General features: G+C 31.4%; 1 protein-coding gene across 4 annotated transcripts in view; it reads left to right on the top strand.

The window, feature by feature from the left end:
- LOC143249675 (semaphorin-2A-like) overlaps window positions 1-21,174 on the top strand; it is a 328,919-nt gene extending 307,745 nt beyond the window's left edge. For all 4 annotated transcript variants that reach the window (XM_076499962.1, XM_076499960.1, XM_076499961.1 and 1 more), the window contains 8 exons: window positions 1,001-1,061; window positions 5,511-5,851; window positions 7,412-7,536; window positions 8,405-8,556; window positions 10,148-10,194; window positions 12,273-12,554; window positions 13,841-13,950; window positions 18,604-21,174. In XM_076499962.1, the coding sequence (XP_076356077.1) occupies window positions 1,001-1,061; window positions 5,511-5,851; window positions 7,412-7,536; window positions 8,405-8,556; window positions 10,148-10,194; window positions 12,273-12,554; window positions 13,841-13,950; window positions 18,604-18,660 (1,175 nt within the window). In that variant the 3' untranslated portion in view covers window positions 18,661-21,174. The remainder of the gene's footprint in view (window positions 1-1,000; window positions 1,062-5,510; window positions 5,852-7,411; window positions 7,537-8,404; window positions 8,557-10,147; window positions 10,195-12,272; window positions 12,555-13,840; window positions 13,951-18,603) is intronic.
- The last annotated feature ends 2,709 nt before the right edge of the window (window positions 21,175-23,883 follow it).

Here is a 23,883-nt window from a genome sequence, read left to right on the forward strand (position 1 = left end):
TAAAAATCAGATCATGTAATATTTGTAATATAAAAAAATCACCTAAACTGCACATTCCTCTTTAATTTGGCCATTTATGATTCCAAAATCAGATTTGTGTAAAAATAGTATTTGAGATTTCGTTTTTGTTGTTGTTTTCTACAAGCCATTACCTTTCTCACAGTAACAAATCGCAGTTATTCAGATCGCGCCAAACATGCTCGCCCTCCCAGCCGTGGAGGCGTTATAATGTGACAGTCAATTCCACTATTCATTGGTAAAAGAATAGCCCAAGAGTTAGCAGTGAGTGGTGATGACTAGCTGCCTTCTCTCCATTCTTACACTGCCTAAATTAAGGACGACCAGTGCAGATAGCTCTCGTGTAGCTTTGCATGAAATTAAAAAAACAAACAAACAAACACAGCATAAAACCAATTTACTAAGTTTATTGAATGGTATTTCACACAGTGATGATAAAATATTTTGATATTATAATAACTCAACGTCTAGAGGTGATGAATAAATTCTAACTACGTTTCTGATATCAGCAACAACAAAAAAGTCTGTTTAAAGGATGAAAGTTCCCTAAGCATTAAAAATCAGATCATGTAATATTTGTAATATAAAAAAATCACCTAAACTGCACATTCCTCTTTAATTTGGCCATTTATGATTCCAAAATCAGATTTGTGTAAAAATAGTATTTAAGATTTCGTTTTTGTTGTTGTTTTCTACAAGCCATTACCTTTCTTACAGTAACAAAACTTCTCTGTTGGACTAACTGATAAGAAACAAAAGCTTTTAATGCATAAAGTTGTGGAGTGGTCTCTCATTAAAGGTCACGTGTTCTATAGTGGATTATAAATGCATTTAATTGTAGTTGGGATGTATAAAACAAAGCTGTGACTTAATGGTCAAATTGGTACTTTAATATTTCATTCATACTGCTGTATTAGTTATGAACTATTTTTTGTTCTCTCTTTCAATGTCTGAACATTTGTTTTATTTTTTACAAAAAAAGAAAGCATCTACAAACTTCCAGAAGATGATAGCAGATTCTACGCTGTCTTCACAACATCGATGTAAGTCTTGCATGTAAATCTTGATTAAACTTTTGTTTCATTCTAATCTTGAAATATTGGTTAGTTGATTACACTATGAAACAAAATTTCTACTTTTTCTTGTTCCTGGACAGAAAGTGTTATTTCCCAATTGCTCATGCCTAAAGTAAATGGAAAAGACTTATTTTTCTCTTCAAACTTTGCTTTTGTGACCTGGGAGCGTTTCACGAAAACATGATGGGAGACTATATTTGGGAGTTGATACATGAAAGTGATTTACATTACAGCCCCAAGTCTCGAAAAACTACTAATTTCTTAACATTTTTGTATAACTTCAGTATAAATACATGTAAATCTTGATTCATATGTTGTTTCATTCAAACCTTATGTAAATTAAAATGTGCAAATTTGCCTGTTTTTACATAGAAAATAGGTTAATTTATAAATTTCATTATCCAGGCCACAAAAGCAAAGTTTGAAAGGAATAATGGCCATTTTCTCTACTTTTACAACATAAGAAATTAAGAAATAACACATACCATCCAGGAACAAAATTTGTGTTACATATGAACTGGAAATTTTTGAGCTGAATGGGCTACTTTGTTAATATGTGAAGATTATAGGTTAATAACATATTTCAAGTCGTTGGTAATTTTCCTTACAGGTGGTAATTGTTCATTGGTATTCATGAGATTCAACTGAAAACTAAAATATACCCTATCTACTTTTGATCAGAACTTAATTTTTGTTTTTCAACCTGGTCATTCAAGATCATTTTTGTTCAGAGAAGTCATAGTTATGTAAATATATATTGGTTAAGACATTTAAATCATAACTTTGGAAATGTGTGGCAATAATTTTTTGGTGTTTCTGTTCTCCAGGTGGCTTTAAATATTTATATGCAACATGTTTTCTCTATAATAAATATTTGAGTATAAGTTTATTTAATTACACTGCACAACAATTTTTTTGAAAAGTTTTGCTTCCTGAAAAGGTTTTGCTGATTGTGACAGGTACCTGGTTGGTATACACAAATATAGTTTTGGTTTTTCTTCATCATGTAGGAACTCTGAGAAATAGACAGCTGTTTACTGGCAATAACGTATTTAATTGCATTTATGTTTCTAACATGCTGTTACGTTCAACATAATTAAAAGTGTTTTGCTCCTGATTTTCGTTTGTATTCAATGTCTGGTGCATCACATTGTAATTTCCAACAGTAGTCAGCAAGCATTGACAAATTCCAGTTGCCCTGATATCATTTTTCAATTGTAACAATGTCCTGTTGAAACTGCAGATTTCAATGAAACAGTACATGATGGGCAAATTTCGATGTTATTTTCGTGATCAGCAGCCAAAAATCTATAAGGAACACCCAACAAAAATCAAGAAGCAAAAACTTTATTGTGCAGTGTTATCTACATGTATTACCATGTTGATTTTTAGTTTCACTTTTAGTAGGCAGGTGGCTCAGATTGGTAGTCATTATTGTTTTATACAATATTTGTAATCTTTTAGTTTGTTTATTAGTCAGAGGAAGCCATGGGTTGATGATATTAAGATTAGGTATGTCTAGAGAACTTAGAAAGTTCCAGAAAATTAGAGATTTTTAACATTGTGCATTGCCCCAGATGGAACCATTATCGCTAAGGTCATATGCTAATGAAAGTTTTAAATACTGTAAAAAGAGTGAAGCACATGGTAGAAAACACTAGTAACCTAAAGTACAGAAAAGTGCAATTCAAAATGATGGTGGAGAACTGATCTAATCCAACACTCCTTTGAAAAATGTTTGAAACAAAAAATACAGATATGAAACCAATATTTAGTGTTCAAGAATAGTACAGAAAGACTCTTGTGGGAAATAGTCTCTCCACACAGCCTGAAAATAAATAAGTACAAAGTAAAGTGTGATTATAAGAGAGCTTATTATACTGGAAATGGAAAGATACCAGTAGGCAGAAAAAACAGTTACAGTTGGTACCTATCCATTCTCTACATTATGAAATACTCCACCTTCTTTATAACTTTCCAATAACTGCAACAAGGAAAAGAATACTCTCATTGTGTCAGGTGCTAAAGTTGAGTGGAGAATTGGTGAAAAATGTGATCTCTCCTTGAACAAAAACGTCTATGAAAGAAAGAGTATGGGAATCTGCAGCAGTACTGTATTGATGCCATGCTTCAAAGTAATTGTAGGAATAGGTACATCATTATTGTGGTGGAGAGTTTCACTAAATTGTCAGTAGTGCATGCTGTTTCTAACCAAGAAACAGAAACACTGTTAGGAAGACTCATTAATGAATTTGTCTCAAGATCTGATGTGCCTATGAAACTTCACTAACATAGGAATGGAACCTTACATTAAAAGTCACTATGATGTTAATGCTGATCTAGGTACCATGATGTAGCTATACAGTCTCTGCTGCAAGAGAGAACAAGCCTCAAAGCTAAGCTGGTACTAGAAGGTAGTTTACAGAATACAAAAGGTTAGGCAACCCAAGCCAAAGGTCATCCATTCAGAAATACATCAGTGAGAGAAACGCCAACTGGGAAATTCCAGAGAAAAACTTTTGTCAGTGTCACCTGTTAAAGAGTCCAGAGATCATGGAGGATGAAGCCACTAGTGGATTCCCTTTACCATTTACGAGACAAATTCCTCCAGCAACAGAATGGCTAGTAACAAGGAACAAGATTCCAATCCACCTTTATACTATAGCCTTGAAAGAGAAAGCCTCCCAAAGATCTGGTGAATGGACATGTTAATGTAATGGTTGTTCTGTGTACTTCACAATCCAAGGAGGGGCAATGCTTTAAGCTATATTTAATGCTGTAATTTATTTATTATCCAAAGGGTGCTGTAATTTGTAATGATTATGTTAAGATCATAAAGGTCAAGGACACCTAAAAAGTTCTAAAAGATTTGTTGTCAAATTTTCTAGTAAATTTGGGAGTAAACTTTAAATACAAAATAGTCGAGAAGATACTAAAGAATTTTCTAGTCATTAGAGTGAATCAGTCAGTGTGTTATAATTTTTAATAAAGTGTCTGTAACTGTGTTAGCTTTCATGCATATAAAGTTACTTTGTACAAGTAAATTAGCATAGAGGTAAACATGGTCTACAACTTACCACAGTGTTTAAACTTATAAAAATGTTAAAGGATGAAATAATTTGTTATTGTTACACCAGATACTTTGAAATTAACTTTCCATTGAAAGAACAATGTTACAACAGTACCAATTCATTATATTAATTAACAGAATATTTATTTAACTAAAATATTCTTTGCTGTCCATTGAAATATATTATGGTAAAAATCTCATTACGGCTTATTTTATAGCACATTACATACTGTACTTCAGAGAAATTTATGAATTAGAAATAAAACGTTTTGCTGTTACCATTTTCTGCTTATGTATTTACAATATGAATTATTGTTTAAGACAATCAGTTTAACTGTCCAAACATTGTGTCAATGTTAGGTACCTATGATTGTTCAAGTTTAATACAAGAGTACTATTAAGTTTACACAGTGAGCATTAAAATAAGTTATAGTTAAAAGTGATACTTATGGCATATTTGTTTATGTAAATATTTATGAATCATCATTGCATTGTTTGTTGAATTGATGCCATAGTAAACAAACGTTTTGAAATTCTCTCATTGCTTTAAGTGAGTGTTATTATAACATAGTGTCTCATAGTTTGTAGAAAGTTCCAGGCCTCAATAAGGCAATACATATATATATAGAGATAGATAAAAAGATAGACAATCAAGTTAATGCAAATTAATTTCGTGAAAGTAAAAGTGTAGTTTAGACTGCATGTGAATTAGCCATAATGTGTGATTCCTAATGTAAGTTTCACAGCTTGTATTGTAATAACAGAGATAGATGAGAATAATGTATATTGTCAAAGGGTGTTCTGAAGTAATTAAAGCCACCTATGTGGACTTTGATGAAAAGAAGACAATTATTTAAAGCTCTGGATACAACTGTGATAACCAATAATGTAATGAATTTTTATATGTAAATTTGATTTGTTTTGAATATATTATTTCTAAATAAGTGGCTTGTGTTCTGTCAATTTATTCTTGAAATTTATCACTAACAAGTCACAGACACCTATTGTAAGGAATCTTGCCTTATAAAACTTGATAGTCCACATTCAGTAAAAGCTTGTATTTTTCTACTGGTAAGATTTAATAATTACCTAACCTGTTTCAACATTACAATATACAAATTTGAAAAGATTATAAATTTTTCATTCATAAAACTGAACTTGAAAAATTGTCATTTTTGTATTTTATCAACTTAATGATTTGGTATTTAAATTTTAGGCACACTAATAGCAATTTAAAAAAAAATTCTTATTAATGTGATACTTTATGCATGAGTTGTGATAGCAAAATCTTGTTTGTCTCCTAGAAAATCTGATGTTAAGTTATGTTTTCAATATATTTGTTCTAGGAATGGGCTAATGGGGTCAGCCATATGTACATACAGCTTAGAGTCCATACAGGAAGTTTTTAATGGAAAGTTCAAGGAACAGGCCACATCCTTCTCAGCTTGGTTGCCAGTACTGACCAGTAAAGTACCAGAACCCCGTCCAGGGCTGTGTGTCAATGACACCCAGACTCTTCCAGACTCTGTCTTGACTTTTATTCAAGGCCATCCTCTGATGGATTCTGCTGTTTCCCATGACAATGGAAAACCAGTATTCTACAAACGTGATGTTATCTTGACCAGTTTAGTGGTAAACAAGTTGGAAGTGGATGGAGTTTCCTATACTATCTATTATGCTGGTTCTAGTATGTAGTTATTTCACTTTGAGTCTGTGAACTTGAAATCTTCTGATACTGTATTTGATGACTGAAGTTTACATATTACCTTTGTACACTATTTTACTGTCTATTTTGTTATGTTCTTGTGCTTCCATTTCTGGTTCAACATTTGAATATAAGATGGGATATGATAGTTTGAGAATCATTTGTAAAAACATTCAAATTTCATTCAGTTTGCTTGTACTCATTAGACACTGACAAAATTATTAACCATTTTATTCTTTCCTTATTTTAAAATATGAAACTGTTATCCAGCTGCTATCAAAAGCTGAAAAAATCTTACTTACAAAATTCTTGAACCAAATGATTGGCTGTTTTGATACACAGGTAGAAAAAACATGTAATGAAGCTCAAACATTTTTCAGAACTATATTCAGCAAATTCGTTTTTTTTCATGTAGTACCTTATGTAATTCTAAATCATAGACAGACTATTGCATTAAAAATAGGTAACAAGCGACTTCTATTATAATATTTTAAATCCTGTTTCTGTTAGTTTATTCATTTCACAGTTTATGCCATACTCTTGATATATGTACTCATAAATCTGGTGAAAATGTTTCATTTTTTGCAGATATAAATACAGGATCAGTAAGCTGCTAGATATGTTAAGAGAAACTCTACTTGGTCTTTGTCTTATTAACTGTTTTTGTTTTCATTTACTAACAGAAGGAGCTTAAATAAAGTATATGACCCTGAAATAATCAGTGATGACAAGAAAACCCACTTGTAGAGAAATATATATGTAAAAACGGCTGGTTTGGGTTGAGAAAATTTTTATGTAGAAGAGCTAACAACGTTTCAACCTTCTTGTTCGCTGCTATACATAAAAATTTTCTCAACCCAAACCAGCCATTTTTAAATATATATGACCTTGAAAGTTATTCAGTCTATTTGAATACTGCCATCATTTTATTAGGTTATCCTTAATACCACTATATACATATCTAAGTTTGGAAAAACGCAGAAGAGAATTATGTGGATACCCACTTTTATAGTCGGGCAAAGGTCATAGTGTAGCATTCTGCAGTCCTCAGGTTATATAAACCAACATTCATTTCAAATATACATACAGAAGGAGGGAAGGACAGAACCTAAATTTATACCAACTTATACAAGTATCTGGGTGACCACATGAGATGTGCTTAACCTGTCCCAAAGAGACAACAAGTAGAATCTTTCATGAGTGCTTGTTCATAACCATCAACATTTTCTTTACAAAGATATCATAATTACATGTAGAACACCCATAAGGAAATTTAGAAAGCTTCCTGAATACGCTTTACTTTAAGATGTATCTTATACTATGGAAAGGTAAAATATAATGAAATTGAAACAGTGTATTTAAAACAAAGTATTGTTAGGATTATGCTGTTATAATGCATATCCTGGTTTTACATTTTTCATGTACACTAATTCATAAGCATAATTTTGTTAACAACCATTGACACTGTTTCTCTTAAATGTTAATAATTACTACATTAAAATTTTCAAAGTCATTAATATTGTTCCCTTGTTTATGATGCAGCAAAAGGTCTTATCTATAAACTTGTGGAGTGGTATGATAGAACTAAAAAGGCACATTTTAATTTGGTGGATATTTTTGAAGCCACATCACCAGAATCTATACAAGCTATGGAAATATCTAGCAAGGTGAGTATGTGACTAGCTACTTCAGTTTTAAATTTAGTTTATAAATTAGTCTGGTCAAGTTATTTATTGTATTGTTAAACCTCCACCGAACCTAGAAATGATATACCTGTATTCTACAGAGTAATCAACATCAATTGATAAACTTCTCTCTAAAGAATTATAATTCTCAATCAAGCCAAGTGATGATAACTTCCCCTCTGAATACTTCTTGTTCTGATAAACTTCAACAAAGCCGAGAAATGATAAACTTGTATTCTTCTAAACTTCACCAATTTATAGATTTAAAGTCCATCTTTCACGAATTAATAAATCACTGTTTTTTTCTATGCCATAAATTGATAACTAGGATTCTACTAAATGTGAAGCCAACAGGCCTACTTTAGGTAATTTCCATACAAGACTAAGAATTGCAGAAAATATAATATGATTTAAATGAGAGAGATAATGTTGTGATCCTACACCAACTTTTCTACTCTTTCATAGTGTAAGACTGTTTCAGGCTTTCCAGCTTGAACTAGCTAGCATCTTGATTTTCTACATGATGTGGTGGTATGGATTTTCCTCATATATATGCAAGCATTTCAGCGTATTATATGCTGTTACAACTAAATACTGTTACTAGTTGCCCTGAGTGTTGCATATTCTGATAAATTTATTGTTATAATATCTACCAGATTGATATTTAATAGGATTTTATCTTCTAACTAAGTTTTTTTGTTAATTAATCAATTTTTTGAATAAAGTTTGGTGTAATATTGTCATACAGAGTAATATAACTTTGAAGGCTAATAAGTCTTAGTTGGAATGATATAAGACAATCATGTTTGAATTTTTTTATGATATATACGAGTACACATATCTCTTCTAGCACAACTCCCTCTATGTAGCATCAGACAGCATTATTCGACAGTTTACTCTGGTGATGTGCAAGGGTCATTATGGAAACTGTATACAGTGTGCACAAGACCCATACTGTGGCTGGGACAAAGAACGTGGTGAATGTCGTCCATACGTGAGAGGGTCAGTATGTTACTGAGCTGTGTGTTATTTATTTCTTCTAAGAGCTTCGAGCACTTTCATTTTCTTAGTACTTATAAAGTGCTACTTTTTCTCCTGTTATTTGAACTATGAATCTACAAATACTTGATATGAAATATTAAAATATATGTTGGATAACCTGCAGCAGTTAAGTATACTGTCATGTAATGTTTTGGACGTGCATATTTGATACGTTTACGATTTTTAATTATTCTTATGTCATTAAATACTTTTTGACTCCCCCCCCCCTTCCAGTGGCAAAGCTATATATCTACAGTCTTACAACACCAAAAACCAGGTTTTGATATCTGTGGCAGGCAAAGAATCAGCATTTTATTTAAGTTTTATTTATTATTATAATTTATGGAAATTTTGTTTGTTTGTTTTTGAATTTAACGCAAAGCTACATGAGGGTTATCTGTGCTAGCCATCCCTAAGTTAGCACTGTAAGAAAAGAGGGAAGGCAGCTAGTCATCACCAACTACCATTAACTCTTGGGCTATTCTTTTACCAACAAATAATGGAATTGACCATCCATTATAACTCACCCACAGTTGAAAGAGCGAGCTTGTTTGGTGTGACGGGGATTCAAACCTGCAACCCTGGGATTACAAGTCAAGTGCCTTAACCCCATGGCTATGCCAGGCCCTATGGAGAAATTATCATGCTAAGATATGTTTTGCTCGAAACAAAGTTAAAAAATAATGAACAAATGTATCAAAAAAAATATTGAAATTTCGTTTGTAAAGACTTGATATGTTAATGAATTACACAATCAAAAACTTTTCATAGATATATATTTTGAGAGATAATGTACTAAATAAGTAGGTGGATAGTTAGAAAATCAAACTGTAGAAACTAATTCAACAGCTTTGTGAAGATGATAAGAAGTTAGTTGATATAGACAGTTCATGCACAAAATGAAGAGTTATTAAAAAAAAAAACGATTCCTACTACAAAATAACAATTTCTATTATGCATATATGACTGAATTTCCCCACAGAAGTTTAAATGAAGGAATGTCTTTCTTAGGGTTACTTTAGAATGGCCCGGCATAGCCAGGTGGTTAAGGCACTCAACTTGTAATCTGAGGGTCGTGGGTTCGAATCACTGTCACACCAAACCTGCTCATCCTTTTAGTCATAGGGGCATTATAATGTGATGTTCAATCCCACTATTCATTGGTAAAAGAGTAGCCGATGAGTTGGCAGTGGGTGGCGATGGCTAGCTGCCATCCCTCTAGTCTTATATTGAAAAATAATGGATGGCTAATGGAGATAGCCCTCATGTATCTTTGCACGAAATTCTAAACAAACCAAATACTTTAGAACTTCACATATTAATATGAAGTTAAATGTTATGAAATGCAGTTGTTGAAAACTATTAGCAAAATATGTAATATTAATGTTTAAAAGTATAGATGTTTTATTATGAATTACATGAATTTTAAATTCCCATTTTAATATAAATTATAAGTGAAATACAACTATTTAGCTATTGATTTAAAACTCTTAAAAGTTAAATTTACTTGGAACTTATTATAGTCAATATAGTATGTTTCTCTTCTGTACAGCTTGTTACAGGATATAACCAATGCTACACCTCAGATATGTGAAAACTGTAAGTATATAAAACTATCTCATACTCAACGATAAGTGGTTTTTATTTTGTTTTCTGCTTATTGCTAATTTAGCTTCTAAAAGATATTTCAACAAAGTGTTCATCTTGATGACATATATAAGCATCTTTGAAGTGTTCTTGAATGTGAATAATTTTGTTGTTAGATATCACATATTTTTACTTATCAATTTTGAAGGAGATAACAAGATTATTATTTTGTAATTTAATGTTCGAGTATGCAAAGTTTACTAAGTGTTTTGTTTATTTTAGCCTAGACAGCTGAACTTTCTTGCTCAACTAAAGTATTCAACATTTTTCACATGTATATTCACATAGCTACATATGTAAATTTAACAATGGAATGCAGATAACAGTTACCTTAGTTTCTTATTGTTATTGGTCTCTTCAGTTTGTATTATATAAAATTTTCGAAAGCAGCACATCACTGTAGAACTTTGTAGATTAATCTACTATGTAATTTTTAAAGCACTTTATTTATATGGCAGGTTCTATGATACTGGGGGGTGTAATCTCCCTGTTGTTGCTGGTAGAATGTCCAATGATATAAGTACAGTGGAGCGCCATTAAGCCGCGGACTAGTAAACCGCGAAATCGCTTAAGCCACTGTAGCAAGTCTTGTCCCGAAATTTTTGCTGTATTAAATCGACTACCTGGCTTTTTAAAGTTTCTCACACTCTCCTTGTCATTGACACTGACATGACAAATGTGAGCGAGGATTATTGCGGCTCACCGCTAATTTAAGAACGTCATACTTTACCAAGAAATAAACTGTATTTGAACTATATTATCTGTATTTGTAATTTTTAAAATTAATAAATTGAATAAAATTTTTGTGATAATAATGTAAAAAGTGGATAAAAATTTAATGTGGTTTCGTATATATTCGTAAGAATTTCAAATGTAATAACTTGGCACTTGTTAAAACGGCACTTGTCAATTGTATCTGAATAGTCTATACATTAATATTATAATGATCACGCAATGGCCCGGATGAGGCTCCTCGGTGGAGCTGTTGGCGACTTCGGCTTTTCAGTCACAAAGGTTTAAGCCGCGGTTAAGCAGGTTGACCCCCCAAATACCGCGGCTTAACAGCGCTCCACGGTAATACATTAATACTGAGAAATATAATACTTTTTGTGTCAATATGCAGTTTGTAGTTTCTGTACTCCCTAAGTCTCCTTCATTTTTCATCCAATATTACTGGAATAAACAACTCTCACTATATAGAGAGCATCATTTGTATTTTTGATCATATTTGTTATAAATAATTAATACTGTATCATATTGTTTTTATAAATAAATATTACATTTTCAATTTGTATTTATAATGTGTGTCGTTTTTTTCCTTCCAACTAAATCAAAGTGAGAAGTTTGGTTCTAATGTTACACAACATTTAATGCAATTTTTCATGCATTAGCAGTTAATATCTTTATTTGAAAGTTACTCCAGGTACTTAAGAATACTACACTTCTATATTAAATAGCATGAACAGGTATTATGTAACTTCTATGAAGGGCTATAAACTTATTTTCGAAGTCCATGATAAAATATTAATAACTAAATTGATTTTGTGGGAGAGCTCAACATATAATTAAATGTACATTAAAGAATGGCTTGTCTGATCATACACTTTTTTTCTTTTATAACATATAATCATAAAAAAGATGAAAAAAATGAAGAAACATTGTAGTTTGCTTTAACAAACCTCAATAATAGTGCCTCTATTAATCACGTTCTTCTATATTGAAGTGGCACAGCAGTAAGTCTGCAGACTTATAACACCAGAAACCAGGATTTTATACTCATGATTGGTACAGCAGAGACAGCCCATTGTGGAACTTTATGTTTAACTGCCAGCAAACAAGAAAAACAAAACTTTTAATTTTTAATCTCCAGAGACAAAGACTGTACATTTTTCTGTTTAAACTGTTATATCAAATAAATAGTCAATTGGTCAGAAGCATAATTAGTAGTCACACACCTAATTTAAGCTGTTTTTCTATGATCAGTATGTGAACAATGAAAAGATGGTAATTCATGTATCTTTGGTTTACAGGTGAAAAAAAGAATGTGCAACATGCTTATTGGGGTCAAAGTGTTCACTTAGCCTGTACAATATTTTCCAGTGAAGTTGATAAACTAGGTTTAGGACAACTTCAGTGGATTCATTATAGTCACGAGAAAGGAATTCGACTGATTAAACCCCACCGAGATAAGTACCTTCTTACTTCAGACCATGGGCTGGTCATTATGTCAGTGACTGACCGTGACAGTGGTCGCTATGTCTGTAAACTAGGGAACAATATTTTGTGTAACTATACTGTGACAGTAGATTCAAGTAAGTCCTCAATTTTTAACTTGTTTTTGTAGTTATTTATTAAAATTTAGGAATAGTAATTATTTCTTTAATTCTTAACATCATGGTACAGCTCAATTAAGGTCTCATGTGCATATCACAAGTTGGATAAAACAAATAATTTTTTTCTTGTTTTAATGAGGTGCAGATTAAATCTCTTCCTTTTATTTAATTTTTCCAACATTAATTTTTGAACTGAGAATAGGCTAATGACTTTCATATCCTGGACTGGAATCTTAAGGTTCATGGTTTGCATCCTGTTGTTTTAAAAATGTGCTCCTAACTATAAGACCATCAGTGTACTATAAATCACATTAGATTTAATCTGACAAAAGCATTGGAGGTGGGTATTGTTGATTAACTGAATTTTCTCTGGTCTCCCAGTTCAAAATTGGGATCAGCTGTATGCAGATAGCCCTTGTGTAGGCTTACACAAAAACTTGTAACTAAATAATCAACAAGCTTTGTTATGTACATTTTCTGTAAGATTTCAAACTACCATAGATTAGGTTGAGTATATTCTGTTAAATGTATTAAATATGCAAATAGTCATGTTTAAACAGCCACAGTAGTGTGCTTTGAACCTGTCTTATGATAGAGCATTGTGCAAAGAAAGCTACTCTGTTGGACTGTTGGCAAGATACATGACCAACAGATAAAGTATGATTGGATACTGTAGCAAGGACATGATGATGTGGGGAGGCTTCAAAACTATTTAATATAACATATCAAACCTCTTTAAATCTATAATTTTTTTCTGCTCTAACAAAAATTTATTTAACGTTAAATCATTAATTAATGCTGTGTAAACCTCATAACAGTTATCAGAATCATTAGGATCTTAAAAGAATGTATTAAATGGAAACAAAAATTATTATTTTGAATAGAAAGCTGAATTAAGAAGAATTTGACCAGTATAAGACTTTCTATGAGGATTACCAACTCTGTTTTAATAATATATGTAATGGAGAAACATTATAAACCGAATTATACATGGATATATGTAGTTAATACAACGAAAGAAAGAAATGAAAAACTAATTCTGACAGGAATATATTGGTCTGTGATTATGAATTAATTTGAATCTAGAAAAGTTTAAGAATTGGTTGTATATCATCAATAATTTGAAGGGGTCATGATCTTTAACTTTTACAACTGTTTATGTTTCAGAACAATTCATAAGTTTACGGTCTTACATTGTATAAAAACATTATGAATAAAGATGCATTGTTTGTCTAAAATTAAGGTGTTTTTTTTTTCTTTTTCAGAAACCTGCAGTGCTCCATCAGAAAACGATTATAAGAAAATTTACTCCGATTGGTGTCATGAGTTTGAGAAATATAAAATGGCTATGAAAACATGGCAAAATAAACAAGCTGTAAGCACCTTCATTGAATAAGCATTCCCTTGTTCAATTTCTATTTTATTTTTCTCTTTTTATTATTCTCAGTCATTTTCATTTGGATGACTTATGCATGTTATATGTTATAATGATTAAATAATCTCAGTGTTTTAATTTTTTTTCCTCTTCTCGCCTTTCATCATGTTTATTTGCATAGAAATACTGCATTAGGATTTGTACTATATGTATATTCACAGTGTTGTACTGCAAAATAATTTGTCAACTTTCACGTTCAGTGTAACCAAGAAAATCTTTAACTAGTATAATCATTTCAATAGTAAAAAATGCTTTGGAAAAGTATTCACCTCTGGCAATAACATCACATTTTGATGAAATACAAATAATGTAAACAATATATTTTTTAATTATCTCGTCTTTATTCACTCTAATGATCAAACGTGACACTGTTTTGTGTGAAGAAGGTTGAATGACAGCAATAATTCCATAGAAAACATATAAATTGAGATTTTCTTATTGCATAAATATTTGGCCCTCCTAAGTCAGTACTTGTTGGAAGCACCTTTGACAGCAATTACTGCTCTAAGTCTTTTTGGATAGGTCTCTACCATGGCACTTTGCAAAATAGGCTGATATTTGCCCTTTCTTCCTGGTAAAATTGCTCCAATTCTGGCAAGTTTGTTGTGGATTATTGATAAACTACAATCTTCAAGTCTCACCATAAATTTTTTATTTGTTTCAAGTCAGGACTTTGACAGGACCACTCCAGGACATCCACTTTCTTCCTTTAAAAACACTCCAGTATGGCTTTGGCCTTACACTTTGACTCAGTTTTATTCTTAGCTGACTTGAGTAGGTTTTGCTCTAGGATGTGCCTGTACTTTGCACCATCCATCTTTCTCTCAATCCTGAGAACCATACTTGACTGTTCAGATGTATTTAAATGGGTCATGTGCTGTGTTAGTTTGAGCCAGACATATCACTTTGATTTAGACAAAAAGTTCAATTTTCGTTTTGTCTCAGAACCACATTTTTGCAGTGTCAGTTACATGCTTTATTTCAAATTTCATATGAAGTTTAGGATGATTCTTTTTCAGTAATGACTTCTTTCTTGCCACTCATTCATACAAGTCAGCTTTGTGTAGGAATTGAGATATTATTGATATATTAACACTGACTCCCATCTCAGACATGGCACTTTACAAATCTTTCAAAGTCACTGTTGGATTCATAATGGCATCTCTGGCCAATTTTCTGCTTTTCCTACAACTTAGTTTGGAAGGACAGTTTGATAAGGGTAGCGACTGGATAATGTGAAGTACATTCCACTTCTTAATGATGAACTTCACTGTACTTAAAAGGGTAATCAGCAACTTTGAAATTTTCTTGTAACCTTATCCTGATCTGCACTTCTCTACCACTTCATCCCTGACTTGTTTAGAAAGCTCTTTGGTCTTCATGGTTAGTTTGTTGTGTCATTATGTGAGTTGTGAACAGATGCATTTACTTTGAACTCAAGTCAAACCACCTTGATTACACACAAACAGAGAGAATTACACTAATTATGTAACCTTTCAAACTAATCCTTTGTATCTGAACTGATTCAGTGTTGCTGTGTCAAAGGAATGGAATATTAACATAATTTAGAATATTTTCATTGTCTTTGAAAATCTAACTTCATAACATAATGTCAGCATGTTTTTAGTTTCTTCAGTTTGAAACAGATTATGTATATTCTAAATATAAAGTCCTATTTAGAAGTCTAATGATTGTAAGCTCAGATGGAGACAAAAGGTGGAAACTTTGTAGGGGGTGGGGAATACTTTTGCAAGGCACTGTAATTATCACTAGAAGACATTATAGCTGTCTTCTGGAAGTAATAAACTTTTCCCTACACCATTTTTAACTATATTTCAAACTTACGGCAGTTATAGAAGCTCACTTATCTTGTAAAATGTCATTGGTCCTTTTTTGTTAGTCGAATCACTAATCTGTTATCTCTTGGATGACCAAAATTCCTATTGACTAGATGATTACTCTATTCTTTTTTTTATATCCTATGAACTATGTTTGTATCAAATCAACTTATTTTTGTATCAGGTAAGTCGGGCACAGTATGTCATAACATTATTACTTCTTTGGTCTTTAGTAACTGTATTACTAATCTAGAAGCTTTATAATCCATATTACTTCACTGATCTTTGAGTTTCAATTAATGAGCTCTAAAAATATCCTCTTTCAGTTATACAAATCAGTTGAGATATAACAAACTTAGGTGGTGTATAAAGTACTGTTTGAAGTCATTTGCACTCTCCAGCCCTCAGTAATATAACTAACCAGATTATTAGTATCAAACTAAACTTAGAACTTTGCATCTATCTAACAAATGTCTAAATGAGTTTACAATTACAGCACGTATCACATCATCATGTGGCCCGGTATAGCAAGGTGGCTAAGGCACTCGACTCATGATCTGAGGGTTGCAGGTTCAAATCCCCATCATACCAAACATGCTTGCCCTTTCAGCTGTGAGGGCATTATAATGTGATGGTCAATCCCATTATCTGTTGGTAAAAGAGTAGCCCAAGAGTTGACAGTTGGTGATGACAACTAGTTGCCTTCCCTTTAGTCTTACACTGCTAAATTAGGGGTGGCTAGTGCAGATAGCCCTCAAATAGCTTTGCGCAAATTTCAAAACAAACCAAACCACAGCATTATGCAAACCATAACAAAAATGTACAATTTTTGCCAAAAATCTAGATCTAGGCCACCTAGACATACATAATGAATTTTGAATCACATAACCTACCAAGACTGGAAAACATCTACTCAATATTTATAACCTTAAATAGATTAATAATAATTTCAACTATATTTTAGACTGTTGAGCTTTCTAATATAAATAAAAAAAAACATTTCCAGAAATGAAATATTACATATGCTGTAACATTTTCTCTATGTGAGATGAAAATACAGAAAAAAAAACAACAGTATCAGATGAATCTAGTATTAAATGACATGGCCAGTCAGAATAAATCATGTTAAATAGCAAACAAAAAACATTTGTCATATTACCAACTCTCAGAAATTTGGTACTGTTTGGTTCACAGTTTTTATAGTACAAGAGTAACTTTATTTATTTAACATAACTTTTACTTGTTGATTTTAACAATATTTTACTTCACAATATTGTATTTTCAATGTAAGTATTTAATGAGATAATTAAGTTTCACTTCCATTTTGTATCATTCAGTATAGTGTAAAATAATTAATAAACACCAATTGTCTACTTCATGAAAACTTCTACAAGTTACGTAAAGATCAAATTTCTCATTAACAGTAAAACTAGATTAAGTATAACATAGACAGCATGTAGTGTTGAAATATGTCTTGTTTAATTGTATTTAGTCCAGTCTTCAAGGAATGCTATGGGGTGATAAATGTAGGAAGAGTGTAGCTAATATAACTCTCATGTTCTGTCAAAAGAATCTTAATGGGATTTAGATCTTATGGCTATATTGATCAATAAAGTTAACTGAAATCACTGTTGGCTCTTCAAACCAACTTCAGACAATAAAAATGGGATGTTTGTGTTAAATGTTCATTTAGAAAGGTCATGAGAGTAGAGCACTGTAGTGTTTACATGATAAGAGATAATACTTGAGTATGCTTTGCCCTTCTGGAGAAATTAAACAATCCAATCTCTGTCACAAGAAGGTGTTCCACATATTTCCATTACCTTCAGCAACAGGCATTATCAGAAAAAAAAACAGCTACCTAATGTACAGATGTCATATCACAGCTTTTGTATAGCTAGAGATAGTCAAATTCCAGTAATTCTTACAAGAAATGGTGTTTATGTGCCTGGCCAATTGTCTTCTCCTTATTTAAGTTAGTTATCATTAATGTTTCCAATAACAATTTTCCTTTTAATTTCCACTGTTTATAAGTTATAATGACAGATATATTTGAAAAGCTACACAAAAAATGTGGTCTTTGGTTATAACACTTTTGTTAGATGGATGTCAACTATCATGCCCCTTTGAAAGTCAAAGATCCTTTTTCTTGCCAGGTCTGGCATGGCCAGGTGGGTGAAGATGTTCGACTCATAATCTGAGGATCACGGGTTCGAATCCCTGTCACACCAAACATGCTCACCATTTCAGCCATGGGGGCATTATAATGTGGCAGTCAATCCCACTATTCGTTGGTGAAAGAGTAGCCAAAGAGTTGACGGTGGGTGGTGATGACTAGCTGTCTTCCCTCTAGTATTACACTGATAAATTAGGGATGGCTAATGCAAATAGCCCTTGAGTAGCTTTGTTTGAAATTCAAAAAAACAAACTTCTTGCCCATTCACAAACTGACTATGATATAAATAAGTTTCCTTCTTTTTCTTTACAAACATAATGTAATTAACATCAACTTTGTTTCATATGTGCAAATAAATGAAGTGCTCTACATATATATGTTTGTTTAATAGGGGTATTAATAAAGTGTCCAGTCACTTTCTATGCTTAAATAAACTTAGTCTTCACTTTTTAATTCAGCAGACTCAGCAGATAGCTGGACTCGGTAGATAGTCCGATGTGGCTTTGCTATACGGAAACACACACTTTTTAATTTAAAATAAGCTACTGGATATTACAGTTTATTTCATTTATTTTGTAGAAATGTCAAGGAACACACCCAAATGATGTGACCTACCAAAGAAGCCCATCTCTATGAAGAAAGTCTTGGTTTCTTAATGTGTTGTACCTAGCAGTTGGGGTGGCAGTTTTGGGGTGTGGTGTCGTCTCTAACTAGTACCTATTACTTTATAAAGTACACTTCTTCTTCATACTTTTCTAGAACATAGTTTCACTGTCTTTTCTGTAACTTTCTTATGGTTCTTAATCAGAAAAAGAAGAATTGTGACTTTATAAGATTTATAAATGCAGTAAGTTTGGTTAAAAGAAGAGGAAAAACAATGCCATAGTTACCAACCTGCATGGGTGAATATGCAGTAGATTTAGTCCATCAGGAAAAGTGAGATGTAGCTACCATCTTCAAGTTGATATGATAATGTGTGAAACAACATAATAGTAGTTATCATCTTTTCCATGGATACGTATTAGTGTTGAATCTTATGAAAAAGTAAAATGAACATAAATTTGAGTTATAGTATCAACTTCTAAGTGGAGTAATCATAGTGTTAGATCATCTGAGTGTAATTTCATACTCTTAGTAATTTCCAAGTTGTTATAGAAATAGGATATAGGTACCACTTTTTCAATAACATCAATAATGTTGTGTCAGTAATAAATCTTGAAAAAGTAATAGTTCCACATAGAAATACAATAATGTTGTGTTGGTAAAAGTAAACTGGTTTCAAACGTTTTATTCTCTTTTTTATAAGTTGTAATAAGAGAAAAAATCAACAACCATCTTTTCATTGTTTTTTTACTTATATTTTACCAAAATAATTTTTAAAAACAACAAAACTTTTAAATTCCTTGATATTAGATAATGAATATGAATAATTATGCTGTAGAAGTAGTCTTTGCCTTGATTCCAGCATTATGCTATATTTGTTAATAATATGACACTGCTGACTTCATAACAAATATAGAATGTGCACATTGACAAAGCTTGAAGAAATGACATGAAATTGACAGGTTGTCAATCACCAAAGAATGTTGTGTATTGAAGGTTCAAATAAAAATGTGTTGATATTATATGTAGATTGTCAAGACAAAAAGACTGTAGCACATACAATATATTAAGTTGAAATTAAATATTATAATATGAAGGATTATTGTAGCATATCAAATGCTGAATCAACAGCATAATCTTATGGCTTAAAATTTGAGACTCAAAGGAAACTTAATGATAATAAAGAAGACAAATCATCAATAAATCTGATGGCATGGAGTATGGACCTTAGTCATCAAAGAATTTGATGATATATGGGATGATGAGTCATCAAAGAAATTGAAAGACAATAAAGATCACATGCTCCGTCATGAATTCTAATGACATGTAATATCATCAGTCATTAAAGAAACCTGGTGGTTTTTAAGTGAATCATTCAGCAGAGTTGCTAGCTGTGTGTAAAAGGGTGATTTGAGAGAGCTTACATATAGCTGTGTTAAATGAGATGGAATAAGGAATGCATGCTTGTGACTTTATGGACCTAGAATGATCAACCTACATAACCTAGAGTTATGTCGCTATAATGTGATGATGTCTGACATTTGTTTCAGGATAGTGGTACAAAAATAAACAAAGCTTTACAAATTTTTCCACTAAGTCAACAGAGGTCCTCGTGGTGTGTGACTACAGTCAGAAGAGGAGATTTGTGACTTGTAAGGATAGTTAGTATTATTGTTAAAACGATTAAAGCATCAAAGAAGATACACATGGATAAATTAAGATACACAAATAAAGTTAGTCAAACATTACTGTGACAAGTGTCAGTATAATGGTAAATAAATTATAAACAGTGCAATATCATGAATCGGTACATTCAAGATGATTATAAATGACACATATAAACTGCAAATTGTGTTGTATATCATTGATATAATGTGTGATATGAAAATTTCTTTGAAGTTATGCATTTGCTGCCATGTATGTTTTATTTTGTTTTTAATCATAGAGTTGTAAGAGTATCGTGTTAATTTTTTTATTGTAATTGTTAATGTCAGGATCAGAAACAGATATAGCCACTAGTCTTCTTGAGAAACCTACCTCTTATTTCTTGACTTGCCCAATTTAAGACCAGAATTATCTAAACAGGATTCTTATTTAATGAACTAAAAATATTACTTTTGGAATGAACATTGGTATGAAAACTTGTGTTTATTTTCAGGTTCATGTATGTGTTTGTTTTTAAACTCCAAAACATAAGTATTTTATATTTCTATTTATAAAAGTCAGTACCTTTGTGAATTTTTTAGTTTTCAATATTATTTAGATATGTTAAGAGGAGTCAACATAATGAGTTGTGTAATGACAACTTAAACACTTGTTTTTTTCTGATTTTCCAAGTTACTGCAAAAATATGCTTATTCAGATTCCTGTCACTAGTTGTGCTTAGCGTACTACACTTTACATTAATTTTCATTGTGACCACAAAAGGCTTCAAAATCTGCCAAATTTATATCCATAATCTCAAATTTCTATGAATAAATGGGAATTTTTATCAGTTATATATTATGTATACAGCTCTGGAAACATAAAGTTTTACAAACTTTAAAAGAGTAGCCATATTTCATTCAAAATGAGATAGATTTCAAGTATGTATTACATTCAAGGCCTACCACTTCACTCCATTTATTTTTGTAATTCTTATTACTTTGAAGAAGGATCTGGTTTAACAAGTAAAATAACTTTTTCTTTCTAATTCACAGTGTGAAAGAATATTAAACATAATACTTTATTTAATCTAGAGCAGCAGTATATCCAAAATACTTGTCTGTGGACCAGTGCCAGCCCATAAAAAAAAACTACCTATCTAATCTGTAGGATTTCATGAAAACGAAGAATCAAAAAGTGCAGAACATTCAAATGTAAACCATAATAGTTTTTTGCCTTACTTGCATTTTATTGGTCAAACACAGTTTAGGTTGGTAATGAATCATGCCCTGATATAAAAAATACTGAAATTCATTGACCTGTGGTAAATGGTGAATTCACTTCTCTTATAATATAATGGTGGAACAGGTTCGAAATAATTTTTGAAGAATCATATGTTCTGGTTACTCTTGCATAGACATTGTCTGATGAAAATTAACAATGATATCAAGTTGTAGTTATGTCTTCAAACTAACATTCTCAGCATCACAAGAGAGAATTCTGCCACTTACTTACATAAATCTCTGATAATAGAAAAACCATTTATTCTGAAATACTTCTATTGGTGCTTAGCTACATAAAAAACCAACACCTGTTTTAATATATCTTTACCCATCTGAAACTTAAAACTGTACATTTTTGAAAGTTTTATTGAAAATATTTCTTCTCTTCATGGGGAATTTAAAACTCCAAACCCGTGGCAATGTTCTATATGAGGTTCTATATATATATATGCCAATGATTGTGAAAGAGTTAACGTATTAGTTTGTAAAACAGTTAACAGTTGATGAACTTATAATAATGTTGTGGTTATAGTAGGTAATCCTATTATGTTTGTAATGTAGTAATAGCACCTGATATATATGTATATACAGAGAGAGAGATACTGGTTATACCAAATATTTTCTTCTGACTAAAGTAAAACTAAAAGAGAACGTAAGTTTATATTTGAAGTATTCGATTATTACAAAAACCCATTATTTGTGTAAACAAAAAATATTTTTGAAAACATCTGTTTTCCATTAAACTAATGAACTGGGATACACATACAAAACCAACATTCAACACCTTGTTTGTTAACCACATGAAGAAATCCTATGGTACTTAAAACATTAAAACGTAAAGTTAAAATTATTTTGTGAAAGTATAATAATATATTCAAATTTTACAACACTTTAGCTAGCTTTTAAAATAATTTTACCTTCACTACTAGAAATTAAAATATCTTAAGTGTTCTACACTAACTAAATGTCGTGTATCCCATAAAACCGTGTTAGGCTTTATTATAGACTTCTTTATATAATGAAAATTTAATTGTTGTATTTCTCATTGATGCTATTCAATAACTTATCCAGTTTTCTTCCATTTAGCTAACCCTTTGACATTCTGATTACAAATCAAATAGTACGTAATATTTATATGTTTCTAGCCACCAAGCCATTCAAGACTTGTTATTCAGTAGAAGAAATTCTGACGTATATTTTAGTAAAATACATGGTTTATTTGAACGCCTATCTAATGATTAACCTTTCTGATGTTCAAGTGTATTCACACAAAATGGAAGCTATCATAGCATTTAAATGAAGATAGCTCCTGACGATTTCCCAACAAAGGAAGGATGGAATTACGTTTTGTAATAACAGACAAATAAATATTTATACAGTAGATCATACTTGATAGATCATTCTAGAAATCGTAATATTCTGTGGAGTAGAAAAGTACGTTTGTTGGAAACCTCAAAACATTGTTAGAGTCGAAAGCCTTAAATACTTAGAGCACTAATATGTATACGTATCTAAAAAGTCTTGCTCAATAATATGTTAGCTGTGTGTGCTAAATTTAAACTTAAGCTTTTGATGTTTGTAGTTGGTGAAATCTTTATTACTATGTGTGTAATAAAATTAGAGAAGTATATAAATTAATGTATAGTTTCTAAGCCCTTACAAAACACTTCATAAAGATCTGTATATGGTAATATTGTACCTTAAGTCCAAATAAAGTGCCAGATTTATTGGTCCTCAACTTTTTCTTAGGGCACATTCTCTACTAGAGTTTTCAGTCCGCAGTATACTTTAGGACATTTTAAACTAATTGCATTGATCACTTGTGAAGTTCTATTTCATTAAAGCGTTCGTATGATACTATCATAAGGTTGCGAAATTTAGCTAAGCTGGAAGTTCAGTATGCCAGTTTATGTGTTAGTTATTTTATATCGTTTTTAAACATTATGTACAGTAAAATTATTTTCTTTACATTACCTTACTAATTTACAGATTATTGTAACATTGACTTGATTTAATTAAAAAGTTCAGATCACTTTGTGTTATTTTGTGCCTTTTTGTTCTTATTGGATGGCGTAAGTCACTAAGCTCTAACTAGTTGCCAAAGCCTTGAACATAAGTTTAATTCAAAGATGTTTTGAAGATAACGACCACCGGTTGGAGAAAAAAAAAGTATCGTCCTATGTTTAACGAAATAAAAACACTATCATCGCAAAAATAGTTCAAATTTGATACAAACTTTTTACTGAAGGTTTACCATATATATTAACATATAAGTCATGTAGAAACTATTTATTCTGCAGCTTGGCATGGGTTGGTGTTTAGGACAATC

This window comes from Tachypleus tridentatus, chromosome 4 (genome assembly GCF_004210375.1).
Source record: "Tachypleus tridentatus isolate NWPU-2018 chromosome 4, ASM421037v1, whole genome shotgun sequence".
Taxonomy (NCBI): domain Eukaryota; kingdom Metazoa; phylum Arthropoda; class Merostomata; order Xiphosura; family Limulidae; genus Tachypleus; species Tachypleus tridentatus.